The sequence below is a fragment of the Cydia pomonella genome, chromosome 20, assembly GCF_033807575.1.
Source record: "Cydia pomonella isolate Wapato2018A chromosome 20, ilCydPomo1, whole genome shotgun sequence".
Classification (NCBI taxonomy): Eukaryota; Metazoa; Arthropoda; class Insecta; order Lepidoptera; family Tortricidae; genus Cydia; species Cydia pomonella.
The window spans coordinates 16,184,631-16,201,910 of NC_084722.1; the positions used below are offsets into that span (position 1 = coordinate 16,184,631).

General features: G+C 40.9%; 2 protein-coding genes across 3 annotated transcripts in view; both read right to left on the bottom strand.

The window, feature by feature from the left end:
- The window catches only part of LOC133529336 (ubiquitin carboxyl-terminal hydrolase 32), a 110,050-nt gene that overhangs the window by 56,525 nt on the left and 36,245 nt on the right, over positions 1 to 17,280 (bottom strand). The window contains exons 11-14 of the mRNA XM_061867032.1: positions 13,497 to 13,581; positions 13,203 to 13,339; positions 5,049 to 5,242; positions 1,024 to 1,144 (exon numbers count right to left, since the gene is read on the bottom strand). Coding sequence (XP_061723016.1) covers positions 1,024 to 1,144; positions 5,049 to 5,242; positions 13,203 to 13,339; positions 13,497 to 13,581 — 537 coding nt within the window. The remainder of the gene's footprint in view (positions 1 to 1,023; positions 1,145 to 5,048; positions 5,243 to 13,202; positions 13,340 to 13,496; positions 13,582 to 17,280) is intronic.
- LOC133528846 (uncharacterized) lies at positions 6,642 to 12,829 on the bottom strand. 2 transcript variants are annotated; one of them, XM_061866331.1, is made up of 3 exons: positions 10,880 to 12,829; positions 10,328 to 10,409; positions 6,642 to 9,925 (listed from the first exon to the last, which is right to left on the bottom strand). In XM_061866331.1, exons 1-3 carry the CDS (start codon positions 10,937 to 10,939, stop codon positions 9,060 to 9,062), a joined length of 1,008 nt encoding a protein of 335 aa, XP_061722315.1. In that variant the 5' UTR covers positions 10,940 to 12,829; the 3' UTR covers positions 6,642 to 9,059. The 2 variants fall into 2 exon arrangements, with proteins under 2 accessions (XP_061722315.1, XP_061722314.1); XM_061866330.1 differs by having other exon boundaries at positions 6,642 to 10,409.

Here is a 17,280-nt window from a genome sequence, read left to right on the forward strand (position 1 = left end):
AGTACATATGGCCTTCTAAATGTTCGACACAGTAACGTAATATGCTAATTTTCGCACTAGTGCGGTAACGTAGCACCATATGTACTGTAAATGTAATTTCGGTACAAGACCATAACATTTACATTAGTTACAAATCAGACACTAAGAAAAATTACACGAAATATATCCAAATAAACACCTTAACATATTATATGAACTGAAGTTTTATTAATGGTAGAATTGGTGGAAGTTGTATGTGTAAATTAAGTTGGGCAAAAACTTTTTTTAAATTATTATATTTCTATAAGTGACCACCTGTAATTGGCTCTGTAATTCTATTGTAATTTCTAGATATGTATAGCGCTGTTGGTTTTCCATATACTAAAATAAAATAAAATTAGTAGAAATTAGAATTCATAGGGACCGTGCGCGTTGGAGGGTCTGCCACCTTGTGGCCTGAATCGGAACCATAAACATGCACATGTACACGTCACGTGTTTTCATGTGTATAGTAGGTTCTGCCATCTTGTGGGCTACATCGGAACAAAAAACATCACATTTACGCCTCGCGCCAAAAATCTGACGGCTCCTGTGCTGCCTCCTACAGTTCATGCACGCTCCCTATAATTTTTTTTTAATACTACGTCGGTGGCAAACAAGCATACGGCCCGCCTGATGGTAAGCAGTCTCCGTAGCCTATGTACGCCTGCAACTCCAGAGGAGTTACATGCGCGTTGCCGACCCTAAACCCGCCCCCCCTCGTTGAGCTCTGGCAACCTTACTCACCAGCAGGAACATAACACTATGTACCCTACTGGGTCTAGTGTTATTTGGCTGTGGTTTTCTGTAAGGTGGAGGTACTTCCCCAGTTGGGCTCTGCTCTAGATCTGGAATGACATCCACTGGCTGTGCCCTACCACACAAAGTGAGATGACATTCACAATGCCCATACCTCTCTTTTGGACGTAGTTTAAGGACGTACCCGGGTTCTAATAAAAGTACATATGTGTGTAACCGACGCTAAAAAGTAGTTTTAGTAGTTACCGACTGTAAAGCTGCGTTCATGTAGCAAGTGTTCCCCAGGTTATGTAGGCCCGTGGCGCCGGGCAGGTTGGGCGGGATGAGGGTCTCTCGTCGCTCCATTGCACGATTTCCGCCGCTCATACTGCCAGAAAAATCGAATAAATTTAAAATTTAAAACCAAATTAAGGAAGCAAGCTTAAATTATTATAATATTCAAATTGCATAACATCGAAATGTTAGAACGTCAGTTTCCGTAAGATCCAAATTTTAACCTGTACCCCTAGTGTAAATATTTTCGACAGCGAAACGTGACGTACGCGTTTGCGTTAAGTGTCATTTTGTATGAGATTTTTGACTTTCCAAAACGTCCCGCTTGGCGCGCTGTTTAAAAACCCATACAAAATTAGACTTAACGCAAACGCGTACGTCACGTTTCGCTATCGACTAAATTTACACTAGTGGTACTGTTTACTAGAAGTTCGGTTTAAAGATTCTTTATTCTCATAAGAATTTGTACAATTCACTTAAAATGAGAACTTAAATATATTCATTTTATTTACATATTCCATGTCACAAAAGGAGCGACAGACACTGATTACAATTTTAATAATAAATAATAAATATTTATAGGACATTATTACACAAATTGACTAAGTCCCACAGTAAGCTCAATAAGGCTTGTGTTGAGGGTACTTAGACAACGATATATATAATATATAAATATGTATAAATACTTAAATACATAGAAAACACCCATAACTCAGGAACAAATATCCATGCTCATCACACGAACAAATGCCCTTACCATGATTTGAACCCGGGACCATCAGCTTCATAGGCAGGGTCACTACCCACTAGGCCAAACCGGTCGTCAAAATATTTGTTATTATTTTGCCGGTAAGTATGTTTAAGTATTTGTATTAGGGGGTAGGTAAGTGGACAACAGTGCGCGTAATACTCGTACGTAGATCGCTGACGAGAAAACATAGAATGGGCGCGACTAGATGTTCTCATGTTATATTCAAATTTTATAAAAACCCTCAAGCAGTGTTTTATCATAAATTATCTTAGTCCTTTAAACCTAGTCCGCTTAGCAAGGGAAAATTTAACTTATTACATTTAACATAAATAAAAAAACCGGCCAAGAGCATGTCGGGCCACGCTCAGTGTAGGGTTCCGTAGTTACTCTTCCGTCACAATAAGCTAAACTGGAGCTTAAAGTATAGTAAATTGTTAACCAAGGGATGAAACGGTACCTTTGACGCGAGTTAAACAAATAGGCAAATTTGCATAATCAGTACCTAATTAGGTAAAGTAAGTCTTTTTACTATTAAGGGGGAACTTTTTGCGATAACTCAAAAACAGCTAAACTGAGCATGTCCGCTATAGTTTTCATATAATGTCTTTCTTAAGCTCTACTTCCACGATTTTTTTTTCATAATTTTTGGACCTATGGTTCAAAAGTTAGAGGGGGGGGGACACAATTTTTTTTTTTCGGAGCGATTATCTCCGAATATATTCACAGTATCAAAAAATGTTTGTTCAAGACCCCTATTAGTTTTGAAAGACCTTTCCAACGATACCCCACACTGTAGGGTTGAAGCAAAAAAAAATCACCCCCACTTTACGTGTAGGGGAGGTACCCTCAAAAAAATTAAATTTTTAGATTTTATTGTACGACTTTGTCGGCTTTATTGATTTATATATCCATGCCGAATTTCAGCTTTCTAGCACTAACGACCACGGAGCAAAGCCTCGGACAGACAGACAGACAGACGGACATGGCGAAACTATAAGGGTTCCTAGTTGACTACGGAACCCTAAAAACAAGTTTATAGTTTTAGAGGGTACAAAGACCATTTAAAGAAGAGTGACGAGCGATCAAAAGTGGATGTCTTCACTTTGCATAAGGTAATACACCTTACACCCTCGTAATAAGACTCAAAATTGTACGAGCTTGAGCGCTTTAATCTTCAGGCCAACTCAAGTCTGTCTCATCATCTAGGAGTACTGCGTTGGTGCCGAGCGACTAAAGGAAAAAATCTTTACTTTGCACAGGATAATATACCTTACATCGGTGTCGTAAAACTCAAATTTGTAGTATTAGATAGTAGTACTAAAGAAAAGTGCCGATCGTACTGATGTGCCAAAGGAAACTTTCCAAAATTGCGAAATTTTCCACATTGGAGTAGAAAGAAATACAAGAAATATTTTTATATCTGGATTGAAAGTTTCTGATACATAAAATGGCAATTTCTTATATTTCTGTGAAATTCTCAAGAAATTTCCGAGAACTTTTCGTATTTTTTGAAAACTTTCCGCAACTTGCACATCTGTAGCCGACCGATCAGAGGCGGACGGCTTTGTGCCGGAGGCCTGACGCTTGGCAGAAGACAATAGACTATCATCATCATCATATCAGCCTTTTATCGCCCACTGCTGAGCATAGGCCTCTCTTCTAGTACGCCACTTATCCCGGTCCCGAGCCAGTCTCATCCAGAAGTGACCCGCAGTCTTCCGAATGTCGTCCACCCAACGAGCCAACGGACGCCAGGCACTCCTTTCGTCTGAAGGCGGCTACCACTCCGTTAGCACTTTGGCCACCTGCCATCACTCTGCCTGGCAACATGTCCCGCACAGCTCCATTTTAATTTGGTAAGGTGCGACGTCGGATCTCGACATTCCTCACTATACACCCGTGAAAGAAGTGTTAAATTTGTAGAATTAGAGCAGACGACCAACTAGGGAAGAACGTCGAACGATTATAGGCGAACATCTTCGTTTTTGAGGCCTAGGAAGGGACTTTAAGTCCATGACATAAGAGTCAAATTTGTACCAACTAAAGAAGAGGGCTGAGCTGCCGAGCGATCGGAAGTAGACTTCTGCTGTTGTCAAAGTATAATAAATCTTACGTGCTTGCAATAAGATTCTTCAACTTCAACATTTATTCAGCAAATAGACCACAAGGGCACTTTTACACGTCAACATGGAATTCACATACAAACAAAAACAAGCATATAAACAATTATAAAATACTATTCATTGAAAATATTAATGCAAACTACTTAAAAACATTATTTTTAAAGAAAAAGTAAGTGAATTATTATTATTACTTAGAGATGTATAAAGTCTCTAAATGTCGAATTACAAAAAATAACCAAAATAATAATAATTAAAATAAATAAAATAATAATCTCGCTAGGTGGTTGGATCAAGGGTCAGATGCAGAAGGCGGTGATCTTGAGCACGGCGCGGATAGTCCGCCGGTTCCGCTCTCTGCGGCCCTGACCACCGGCAGCTTGGGCCCTGCCCCGCTGCTGGCGGCACCCTAGGTTAGGTTTTTTTATAATGTGTTTATATCTGTAGCCGCCGTGCAGGTCAGGATCTCGACGACTTAAATAAAACTTCGATTTATAATGAAGTGAAGTATAATCATCCAAAGGTACTGGTTTACAAGGGTTCTTGCCAAAACGGTTCAATGTAGAAAATAGGTGTTGAAAGTATGGAGGATGATGAAAGAGTGATTTGCAATATTTGATTTGATCAGTACAAAAGGTTTAGATTTAAATGCTTCCAATTGGCCGCGATACAGATTATGTGGAGCGCTCCTATTGGTGCTTTTAAAAAGCTTCCGAATACTAGCCGAGCCCGACGGCTGCGTTTAGCTACTGCATTGATTTTTATATAATATTAAGTTGCAGTCGCAACAATATCTTTTGTATTGTTTTGTAAGTGTTTTTATATTTTACTTTTATATCCATATTATAAAAAATCCTAACCTAAGATATTAAATGAATAAAGAGAATAATAATAATAAACAAACAGATAAAAAAAAAAACTATTTAGAGGTGTAAATATCTCTAAATGTCAGAACTAAATGACTTTTATCAAATTATCCTTAGAGATGTAAAGAGTCTCTAAGAGTAAAAATTCCGTGTAATTAAAACATTCATTAGGATAAAAGAAACATACGAGAACCGAATGAGGTGTCTCACTGTAATTATATTCAAAAATAAAGTTAGCTTAAACAGACTCAAAGTAGTCACCTGAGCGCCCCAATTTCCTCAGGCCACGTAAGGTCCGCGTTCCTGACCTCCAGCAGCAGCCGGGTCCTCTCGTCGCAGCGCAGCTCGGCCAGCGTCCAGCCCTCGTCGTCCAGCAGCACGGCGTGCGCGCCCAGCGACCACAGCCGCACGTCCTCGCGCTGCAGCCCCAGGGCTTGGCAGAGGAATTCTGACACCTTTATGAAAAAAAGTCTTAATTTTTTTTAAGTCGCGTGAAAGGCCTTATCACTTTGAGGCGTAGCCTGTTTAACCCATGAGGAATGTTAATAGAGCGAGTTTAAGGGCTCATTTAGATGGTGCCAGAAGTCAAATGTGAGTTTTATTCAGGGACTGAAAAGGTACCATAGAAAACGGTTTTGACCGGTCTTTTTAAAGGTACCCGACCGTTAAAGTTGCATTGCGGTACGGTCACATCTGAAAATATTGATACGGACAAAGTGCCAAAAATATGTATACACTACCCTATACTACTATGCTATACCCGTCAATCGGTACCTTTAAAAACGATTTCGACCGGGTACCCGACCGATAAAGTAGCATTTCGGTACCGATATCTATACTTTAGATATCCTAAGAAACTCCCGTCCAAACGGTACCTTTATTTAAAAGTACCTTGCCACGCGATCTGATACCCCAATTCAAACTGGTCACTCAACTTTATTGGAAAGAACGCCCGCCACCTTGGATTTCCTCATTATTGCTCTGGTCAAGATGAACATCCATATCTAAACATCAGAGACCTATATTATTAATCCGAGGTCAAAATTAGAAAAAACGACCGCCATATTGAATTCCTAAACTTTTGTTCTGATCAAGATCGATATGTGTGGATCCCACAAAATCTTAGTCAAAATCAGAAAAAAACACCCACCATTTTGAATTTCTGCGTTTTGCTTTGTTCTAGATAAAAATCTCTACTTGAAACGGTCAACCTTAGCGGTACCGTAATACCGTTTGAAAAAGCTACCTATTAAATGTTATTTATTCGGGTACCGTTACTCTTGGATACTTTTTTAAATTGATACCTCTATTTTAGGTTACCGGTATTTTGCCATTTTATTCGGGTACCGTTACTGTTGGATATCTTTGCAACTGATACTTTAATCAGTATCAGAATTATTTTATTTGTCAAAAATTCAAAATGATTACGAAATGATTGATTTTCGAATGATGAATGGTTTTAATTTAAGAAACTTAAGGTCTACAGGACGATCGTGAGACCTGTTGTAATGTATGGATCAGAATGCTGGGCGACGAAAGTGACGGATGAAAGAAGAGTGCACGCAGCGGAAATGAGAATGTTGAGATGGATGTGTGGAGTGACGAGAAAGGATCGGATTAAGAATGAGTATATAAGGGGAAGTTTGAAAGTAGCACCGGTAGCGGAGAAGATAAGGAGTGGTAGGTTAGCGTGGTATGGGCATTTAATGAGGAGGGATGAATGCCATATAGGAAAAAGAATGTTAGGAATGAATGTTGATGGACGGAGAGCGGATGGTAGACCCAAAACACGATGGATGGATTGTGTGAAAGAGAATATGAGAAAGAAAGGAGTGTGGAGAATACAAAATGCGCTTTTTAAGTTTAAATGAACTTTTATTCACTTTTATATTAAAAATTATTACAAAGGTGATCGCGGGACGTGTCGTCGGTTCGGATCGAGAAAGAAGAGAGAGAGTTGCCACATGCAAATTATAGGGCAACTACAAAATATGTTGCTATATAGAAAAATAACTTAAGCTAAGCTTACACGCTATATGTTTTGTATTAAACATAGTTGGGGCCAGGCAATTACATAAAGGTAAAGATTGGACCCGCGAACAGGAATCTAAACATAAGAGAAGTTATTAAAACTACAATACAGGTAAAGGACATAACTTAGTTATGGCTCTACGAAATATCTTATTATTAATTTTAACATCAGCTACCCTTACTAATCCGTCCCTACCAGGGAACGTTTTTACTATACGAGCCATTGGCCAATTTAATGGAGAGGTGTTTATATCCTTTACAATTACCAAATCACCTTCCTTTAAATTAGTTTGCTGGTATTTCCATTTGGGGCGGCTTTGAAGTTGGGTCAAATAACTTTGAGACCAGGTTTTCCAGAAGTCTTGCTTAATTTTAGTGCACATTTTCCAAAATGGAACCCGATTTACTGAAGTTTCCGTGAGATCAATTTCTGGATAACTTGTTAAGGCTGCGCCACAAATGAAGTGTCCAGGAGTTATATAATCACAATCATTAGAAATAGCAGAAAGTATAGGTCTACTGTTCAAAATTCCTTCAATCTCTATGATTACAGTGTTCAGTTGTTCATAGGTCAAACATAGATTGCCTACTATTCTTTTGAAGTGGTGTTTTACACTTTTGACGCCACTTTCCCAAATTCCTCCAAATGTTGGAGAATAACTCGGTATCCAATTAAATGTTATGTACTTGTCTGAGCAATATTTGTAGACAGAGTCTCTACAATCTTTGGAGGAGAATAGGTCATACAAGTCTTTTAACGTATTACAAGCACCTTTAAAGGTTTTTGCATTGTCACAAAATATATTTGTGGGCATGCCACGCCGAGAAATAAATCGTTTAAGACATGCTAAGAAAGTTTCAGTCGTGAGATCAGAAACAAGTTCTAAGTGAATCGCTTTTACAGCAAAGCAAACAAAAAGCGCAATGTAGCCTTTAGTAATAATAGGTTTTCTAATGCGAGAGACCTTTACGTTAAACGGACCGCAGAAATCGATTCCTACATGCTGAAAGGGTCTGCTCTGAGTGATTCTTTCTTTAGGAAGATCTCCCATCAACTGCTTTGCCGCTTCAGCTTTCATTCGTATACATTTCATACATTTATGCACCACCTTTTTTACCTCCCGTATACCATTCACAAGATGATGTCTCTGAGATAGAGACCCTAATACTAGTCTAGCGCCTGCATGCAGAAGTCTCAAGTGCTCTCGTTCTATAATGAGATCGGTAATAAAGGAGTTTTTTGGAAGTATAGATGGATGCCGCTTGTCATAAGACAGGTTCTCTGCATTTTGCAGTCTCCCCACGGCCCTAATTACACCGTTTTTATCTAGAAACGCTAATTGATCACCAATTGACACAGGCTTATTTTTTGAGAGCAAGACTAATTCTTTACCAAAATGCTCTGCCTGTGTGCAACGTACAATCTTCGTCATAGAGTCACGCAATTCCTTTGCAGTTAAGTAACTGCTTGTAATTTTGTTGTCTTTGTTCAAGCAGTTATTATAAAATCTATACATAAAACCTATAACTCTTTGAAGTTTATTGATGTTAGAATATTTTCTTAATAAATCCAGAGGCTCTATATTTGTGGTATGGCACAAAATTCCCTCTACATCGTCAGAAGACGCATCAAATGAAGCGCCATGCGAGTCTACATGTGTCATGAAATCGTTATAATTAAATTCTTCAGAATTTGCATGTGTATAATTTACATCACAAAGACTAGGCGAACCATGCCACCATAGATCAGACTCCTGCAGTTTATGCGGTTCAACGCCCCTTGATAATAAGTCAGCAGGATTATCTTTTGACCTAACATACAGCCATTGTGATTTTTCAGTAAGCTCTACAATTTGTTTGACTCTATTTTTTACATATACAGTACTTTTTACTGCCTCTGTCTTGATCCACCACAAAACAATTTGAGAATCACTATAAAGAAATATTTTATGAGGAACTCTATCATTTAAAATCTTACTGACTCTACCTACCAATTGTGCTAAAAGTAGAGCAGCAGAAAGCTCCAATTGAGGTATAGTGTGAGATTTAGAAAGTGGGGACACACGGGACTTGGAACATAATAAGTTCACTTGAACCGAGCCATCAGTCATAAAAACTCTTAGGTAGAGACAGCTCCCGAAAGCCTTAAGAGATGCATCGGCATATCCTACTAGCTCTACATGTGATACCAATATAAAGTTAACACATCTTTCTATTTTGATTTGACCCATTTGCATTAAATTATTTAAAAAACTTTGACCAGTATAGGAATTGTTCATTTGGGATTGTAGAGTCCCAATCTTTACGCATAGAGCTATGGAGTTCTTGCATGAATAGTTTGGCCACCACAATTACTGGGCCAATTATACCAAGTGGGTCAAACATTTTCCCTATAAAGCTGAGAATTTTTCTTTTTGTGTTCAGTATTGTTGCCTCATCAATTGCAGGGCAAGAGAAACTCAATTTATCTGAATTTATTTCGAGTGTAAGACCTAAAGTCTTCACTGTGTCATTTTTACCTATCTCTACACTATCAATTTGTCTGTGCTCAACTGGTATATCGCTTAAAACTGGAGCATGGTTCGAACACCATTTATGTAATGAGAAACTACCTAATTTTAGAAGCTCTACAATTTGCCTTTTCAGCTCCTGAAGTGTCTCCACATCATCAGCACCAGTCAGCACATCATCAACAAATGTATTTTTATAAATAGCCTGAGCGGCCAAAGGAAACTGATCCTTATGCATATTTGCTAGCTCCTTTAAAGCTCTTGTAGCTAAAAATGTGCTTGATTTTAAACCGTATGTAACAGTTTGAAGCTGCAAGCAGTTGATAGGGTTTTTGGGCGAATCGCGCCATAAAATGTTTTGAAGTCCGCGTTGATGTTCATTTATAAAAACATTGCGAAACATCTTTTGAATATCACAAGTGAAAATAAGTGGATAAGTCCTGAATAAAATAAGAATGTCAAAGAGCTCACTCTGTACAACAGGTCCGTTCAGCATGACTTGATTCAGCGATGTCCCATTTCTAGATCTCATCGATCCATCAAAGACCACACGATGATGTGAGGTTCGACTTGACGGATTGAACACGCAGTGGTGTCCTAGAAAAAACACAGGACCATTTAAATCATAACCCTCTATATCAACTATCTTTGCATGTCCTAGTTCCAGGTACAGGTCAACAAATTTTTTATATTGTTCAAATAGCAAAGGATCATTTTTGAACCTTTTTTCTAACATTATGAATCTGTTATAGGCAACAGAAAATGAGTCACCTAACTCTAACTCTTCCATGGGGAAAGCTAATGGCATATCAACATAAAATCTATTGTCTTTTACTGAAACAGAGTCCTGGAATATTTTTTCAGCTTGTACAAATTCATCATTTGTAGATTTTTCCACTTCAGGAAGTTTTTCAGAAAGCCAGAATTGCTCCATTACATTTTCCAATTTTTCACCATCAGATATATTGACTAAATTTGTTACAATATTACATGTGGTACCTTTTTCAGGAATACTTCCTCCGACAATATATCCTAACATGGTATTCTGGAATACCGGTCCATTTTCAGTTTTTATGCAACCCTGCAACAATATTTTAAAATAGATGTTGGCTGCAAGCAACAGAGGAATATCACTTGTCATGTAAAATGTGTCATCAGCTAAAGTTATATTTTTTGGAATATGATATTTAGACACATCTAATGATCTTTGAGGCAGTTTGGAAGTAATTTCATCACTAATATGACATTTCAATATTATTTTAACATTATTTTTACATGATTGAATAGTCAAAATTACATACTCATTTACTTTACATAGTTGTTTACGGAAACCAATAATATTGTTAGGCTCTATTACAGGTTTTAAGCCAAGCCTGCTTACCAAATCTGACCTTATAAAACTGCCTTGAGATGCAGTGTCTAGTAATGCCTTGCATACCACCTCTTCATTATTATTAGTTAGTAATTTGACTTTTATGGTTGGCAGCAAAACACCACTATCTGACACACAATTTAAAATAGTATTAACAGCAATTTCAATTTCAAACTCACCAGTATCAGATGATAGTGGCTGCTGACTGACATCATTATTTGTCCTGGGGTTGTCCACATTCACATTGCGCTCCTGATGCAGCAATGTGTTGTGGCCCTGTTTACACATTTTACATTTAAAACTAAATTTACATTTACCATCATGATTATTAAGGCATACATTACACATTTGCTTTTCATTTACATAAGATTGCCTTTGAGCTGTAGGTAACATTTTAAATATGGGACAGTTATATATCTGATGGTCTTTATTAGCACAATACCTACAGGGCGGCAACGACTTCGATACCACATTTGTGACCTTAGGTATTGATTTATGAGTACCTTCATAGCAAGTACTTTTATTATTTAAATGTTTGTTGGTACCATCATAGTAGGTACTATGTTTATTTTGATGACTATCTTCGAGCGCTATAGCACGCTTTTCTAAATATTCAATGAAACCAGCCATAGTAGGCATGGTATCGGAGTCCCGGTCTAACTGGTAAGCCCGGTGTGTGAATTGATCTAGCTTACGAGTCAATATTGATATTAAAAGCATGTCCCATTTATCAACGGGTTCATCTAAATTTTTTAATGCATGCAACTGTTGATTAATTTGTGAAACAAATGTTCGTATGGAAGCCGCTGTGCCTTTTTGTATACTAGAAATATCTAACAATATACCTATATGGTTTGCTACTAATCTAGCCTTGTTGTCAAATCTCTTTTTTAATAATTTTATTGCTTCCTTATATGATTCATTTATTAATGGCAAATTCAAAATAACCGCCAACGCATCCTCCTGTAGGTACTTTCGCAAATAAAAAAGCTTTTGCACATCAGATAGTGAGCTATTCTGATCAATGACAGCTGTGAATAAGTCGAAAAAAAGGTTTAAATTTAGTGAAATCCTTTCCATCGTAAAAGGGTATTTCGATTGTGGGCAACTTACATGTGGATGCGTTGTGGCACTCCGCAGTCACTTTCGTGTTTAGCATTTTAAGGGAGCTATTAATTTTGGCTAATATAGAATAATATTTGTCTTCAACCTCTCCCACCTGTTCACCGTCGTTCTCATCAATGCTAAGGATGTCCATTTGCACCTCTTCGTAATTTTTTAAGGTGGAAATGAGCTTCTCTTTACGCGCCTCTAATATATCGGCGCTGGCGGCTGCCAAAGTTTCTGGATCCTTGACAAAACTGTCGATTCTTGTAATGGTTCCTTTGCACTGTGAGCGTATAACGCGTAGTTTTTTTAATTTATCCATATCGCTAGACATTTTAATGTTTATTAATATCACGAACGAAGGCACAAACACTTTTAATCGAATGCACAAAGACGTTGATAGCACTTTGTTTTGATTTTTATTTACGTCAATGTCAAACGTGACAGTTGACACAAAATGTCAAAAACCGCTGCGAAGTTCCGCAAGATGGCTGCGGGTCGCGCAAACTTCACTCCTTATTTAAAAATGAGGAATGGCGGTGGTCGAAAATTTCGACTTATACCGAGTTACTTGCGGTTTTTGATGATGCTCTTTTCTCCAATCCGTGTATGATTTTCGTTCTATTATAGATAGAACGAAGTTGCAGGCCAGCAGTGCCAGCCTAGGCACCACCACGACGAATTACCAGCCGGTATAGACGGCCAGCTCGCACATGGCTCGCACACGCACTTGCCGCGAACACTACTTTGCCGAAATATCGAACACTGATTTACTTTTTTCACTGCAACGAAGGACCACTAGCGCATGGAGAATACAAAATGCGCTTTTTAAGTTTAAATGAACTTTTATTCACTTTTATATTAAAAATTATTACAAAGGTGATCGCGGGACGTGTCGTCGGTTCGGATCGAGAAAGAAGAGAGAGAGTTGCCACATGCAAATTATAGGGCAACTACAAAATATGTTGCTATATAGAAAAATAACTTAAGCTAAGCTTACACGCTATATGTTTTGTATTAAACAGAGTGAGTGCTGAGGTGACGAAAGAGAGAGGAGAATGGAAGAGAAGAACATGTTGTGCCGACCCCACATAACGTGGGATAAGGGCAGGAGGAAGGAGAAGAATGGTTTTAATTTTAGGTTACCGGTCTTTTGTAGTTTTCGGGTACCGTTACTGTTACCTATTGTATTGATACCTTTATTTTAGGTTACCTTTTGAAATTTTTCAGTCCCGTCAGTCCTCATTACGTTGCGGCATTTCGATCGGTCAGCTGAACTGGAAGTAACCTCAATAATCCGTAATGTAACTAAACTAGCATGCCAGATTGCGCGCCGTCTAAATAAACCGGAAAGCTGGGTCTTATAAATCTGTCTGTTGTATGTTCTTGTGATACCTGTTTGACAGTGGCCAGCCTGGAGAAGGCAGCCGTGTAGGCCAGCTGCCGCTCCGGCGGCGCGGGCGGCGCGGGCGGCGCCATGGGCACGCTGGAGTACATGGAGACTCCGCCCACGGCTGACACTGAGTTCATTCCTGCCAAATGTCAATATGTTATTTATTTCATGTTTAGTTTTTAGGTTTAACTGAAAATAATAACAATAGATAGAATACTTTTTACTGACACACCTCAGTAAAAAGATACAAGAAAAAAAAAGAAACAATTGATTAAATGATAATATTGTTTACTTACTTTGCGGTACTGCGACGTGCCGTAGTATTTTTAAATTGAGGGGATAAAGTTCTAATTCCACGTCTGAATTGGGTGGTCGAATCACCTAAAAACAAAAGTTAAACTGTTAGATATAAATTATTGATTAACTGGCACCGGATGTGTGATGATTTCGTGAATGGCAAGCGAACGACGCATGTTTCGTGTTGAGGCCGAGCTACAGGAATACACAATTTGTACATGTGACAATTCGCCAGCCAAATGCAAAAAAATAATCTGTATCCCAAATTTCAACTAAATCGGTTCAGCGGTTTAAGTGTGAAGAGTTAAAAAAAAGTATTTGTTTGAAGTTTATGTGGTTTTACTTCGGAATGGTGTCAATGTGATATAGGTAAAAAACTTAAGTAAGTCACCTGTTGTATGTAGTTGTGGCGTGTTCGAATAGACAATACATGTTTAAAAGACACACACAAACAAAACAATTGTCTATTCGAACACGTCACAACTACATACAACAGGTGACTTACTTAAGTTTTTTACCTATACCATAAATTAATTATTATTTTAAAACCTGACATTTTAATTTTATTTCATTTTTAATTTATTCTTATTAGTGATGTTATGATTTGACAATGCTTTAAATTAATTACTTAATGACTTTTTATTATTATTAATTTTTAATTGTTTCTGTTTTTATTATTATATTGTGTAATAAGTAATGTATGGGTCTTGTTATCCGAAATGATTAAATTAAAAAAAATATAAATAAATGAAGGAGTCCATAGGCTACGGTGGCTGCTTACCATCAGGCGGGCCGTATGCTTGCCTGCCACCGTCGTGGTATATAAAAAAATGAATTTTATTTATGCGATAATGATACCAACAATGGCCTAGTAGCTTCCCTGATTTAGATATCAAAATAAAATTGAGAGCCCCAAATAAACTTTCAAGAAAGGATATTTTCAAAAACTATACCAGATATCGAAAAAATTGACAAAAGTAAATTTGTTGCAAATTTAATCAGCTTTCGTTTAGTGTAAGTAGTCATGTCGCTAAGACGCAAAGTGAAAAACCAAAAAATGGGACCTCCAACCTTCTGCCTCCCGGCTGAAGAGCCGGGGATTTTTGATATGTTCAACTCTTAACTAGTTCAAACAAAGTTACGTAGTAAAATGGTGTTCGAATTATTTCCCTCTATACCCTCTTGTTGCTTGCCCTAAATTTTTTTTTTTTTTTATACCACGACGGTGGCAAACAAGCATACGGCCCGCCTGATGGTAAGCAGTCACCGCAGCCTATGGACGCCTGCAACTCCAGAGCGCAGAGCGCAGAGCGCGGCAACGCGCATGTAACAACATGCGCGTTGCCGACCCTTTAAAAACCTGTACACTCCTTTTTTGAAGAACCCCATACTGTAGACCCTCGGGAAAACCTCGGAAGGGAGCTCATTCCACAGTCGGAGCGTCCGCGGGAGGAAATTCCTCTTGAACCGCACAGTACACGACCATTTAGGTTCTAAGGTGTGAGGATGAACATCCTGCCGACGGCGAGCGGCGCGGTGATAGAAAGTGGCCGTTGGCATCATGTCAAACAATTCCTCAGAGCACAGCCCAGTACAAGCGGCTCCTACAGTTCATGCACGCTCCCTATATCGAGACTAAATCACAACAATATGTATAGTCTATCTATGGTAAAAGTGAGGCCGAAAGCCGAGCTCATATTAGGCCTTAAGTTTCAGGAGAGCTGAGTCGAGTCATTTTTGACAGGTACATTTTTTCATATTTTACAAGCTTTTATTTAACTTGCGCCGTTCTCCAAGTCTTCCTCAATTGCTCAAAGGTTAACTGGAAGAGATCCCTGAAAGGCCTTGTACAAATGATGTGTGTTCTTTCCTGTTTTATGTTTCTTTTTGTACAATAAAGTGTTTTAGTACTACTAGTATGTATGCATGTCTGGGTGGGTCAAATCTTGGCAGCTAAATTTGACCCACATCTCGGTTTCCGATTGAGCTGAAATTTTCCACACAGCCGGGTAACAATGCAATTCTATGGTACCATCGAGCTGATCTGACGATTGAGACAGGAGGTGCAACGCAACTTAATTCTGTTTGGGGTTTAGAATTGTCTCGATGAGTATCAGTCGCTTGCGGAAAGAAAAGTACATACATACATACATTTCGGAGAGTGTGCTGAGGAATTGCACAACCTTATTCCTCCGTCCAAATTTCACCATCGGACTACCAGACAATCGGCACTTCGGCATCGCTTCGTGGTAGGTATTCCACAAATACGCACGAAGCGTTTCGCTTCAACATTCCTTATGCGAACTGCCAAGGAGTGGAATGCCCTGCCCGAGTCTGTGTTTCCGTATGAGTACAATCTGAATTTCTTCAAGGCTAAAGTAAATAGGTATCTCATAGGTAAGCGTGCTCCACCGTAGACCGCATCATCACTTACCATCAGGTGTGATCGTGGTCAAACGCCTGCCTATCCTCCATAAAAAAAAGTACAGTCCGTGATAAAAGCTTATACCAAAAATGTTTTTTTTTTTTTTAAGTTATTTATAAGTACAGTCACCTGTCTCGGCAAGGGCTCGGCGCCGCCGTACCACAGCGCCAGCGCGCGCCACAGCGCGTCGGGCACCAGCTCGAAGTCGCGGTGCTGCGCCAGCGTCACGTCGCGGCGCAGGTGCCCGCCCTCGCCCGTCAGCGTGCGGACCTGACACAGAGTGAGCCAGGTATCGATCTAGTACAGTCACCTGTCTCGGCAAGGGCTCGGCGCCGCCGTACCACAGCGCCAGCGCGCGCCACAGCGCGTCGGGCACCAGCTCGAAGTCGCGGTGCTGCGCCAGCGTCACGTCGCGGCGCAGGTGCCCGCCCTCGCCCGTCAGCGTGCGGACCTGACACAGAGTGAGCCAGGTATCGATCTAGTACAGTCACCTGTCTCGGCAAGGGCTCGGCGCCGCCGTACCACAGCGCCAGCGCGCGCCACAGCGCGTCGGGCACCAGCTCGAAGTCGCGGTGCTGCGCCAGCGTCACGTCGCGGCGCAGGTGCCCGCCCTCGCCCGTCAGCGTGCGGACCTGACACAGAGTGAGCCAGGTATCGATCTAGTACAGTCACCTGTCTCGGCAAGGGCTCGGCGCCGCCGTACCACAGCGCCAGCGCGCGCCACAGCGCGTCGGGCACCAGCTCGAAGTCGCGGTGCTGCGCCAGCGTCACGTCGCGGCGCAGGTGCCCGCCCTCGCCCGTCAGCGTGCGGACCTGACACAGAGTGAGCCAGGTATCGATCTAGTACAGTCACCTGTCTCGGCAAGGGCTCGGCGCCGCCGTACCACAGCGCCAGCGCGCGCCACAGCGCGTCGGGCACCAGCTCGAAGTCGCGGTGCTGCGCCAGCGTCACGTCGCGGCGCAGGTGCCCGCCCTCGCCCGTCAGCGTGCGGACCTGACACAGAGTGAGCCAGGTATCGATCTAGTACAGTCACCTGTCTCGGCAAGGGCTCGGCGCCGCCGTACCACAGCGCCAGCGCGCGCCACAGCGCGTCGGGCACCAGCTCGAAGTCGCGGTGCTGCGCCAGCGTCACGTCGCGGCGCAGGTGCCCGCCCTCGCCCGTCAGCGTGCGGACCTGACACAGAGTGAGCCAGGTATCGATCTAGTACAGTCACCTGTCTCGGCAAGGGCTCGGCGCCGCCGTACCACAGCGCCAGCGCGCGCCACAGCGCGTCGGGCACCAGCTCGAAGTCGCGGTGCTGCGCCAGCGTCACGTCGCGGCGCAGGTGCCCGCCCTCGCCCGTCAGCGTGCGGACCT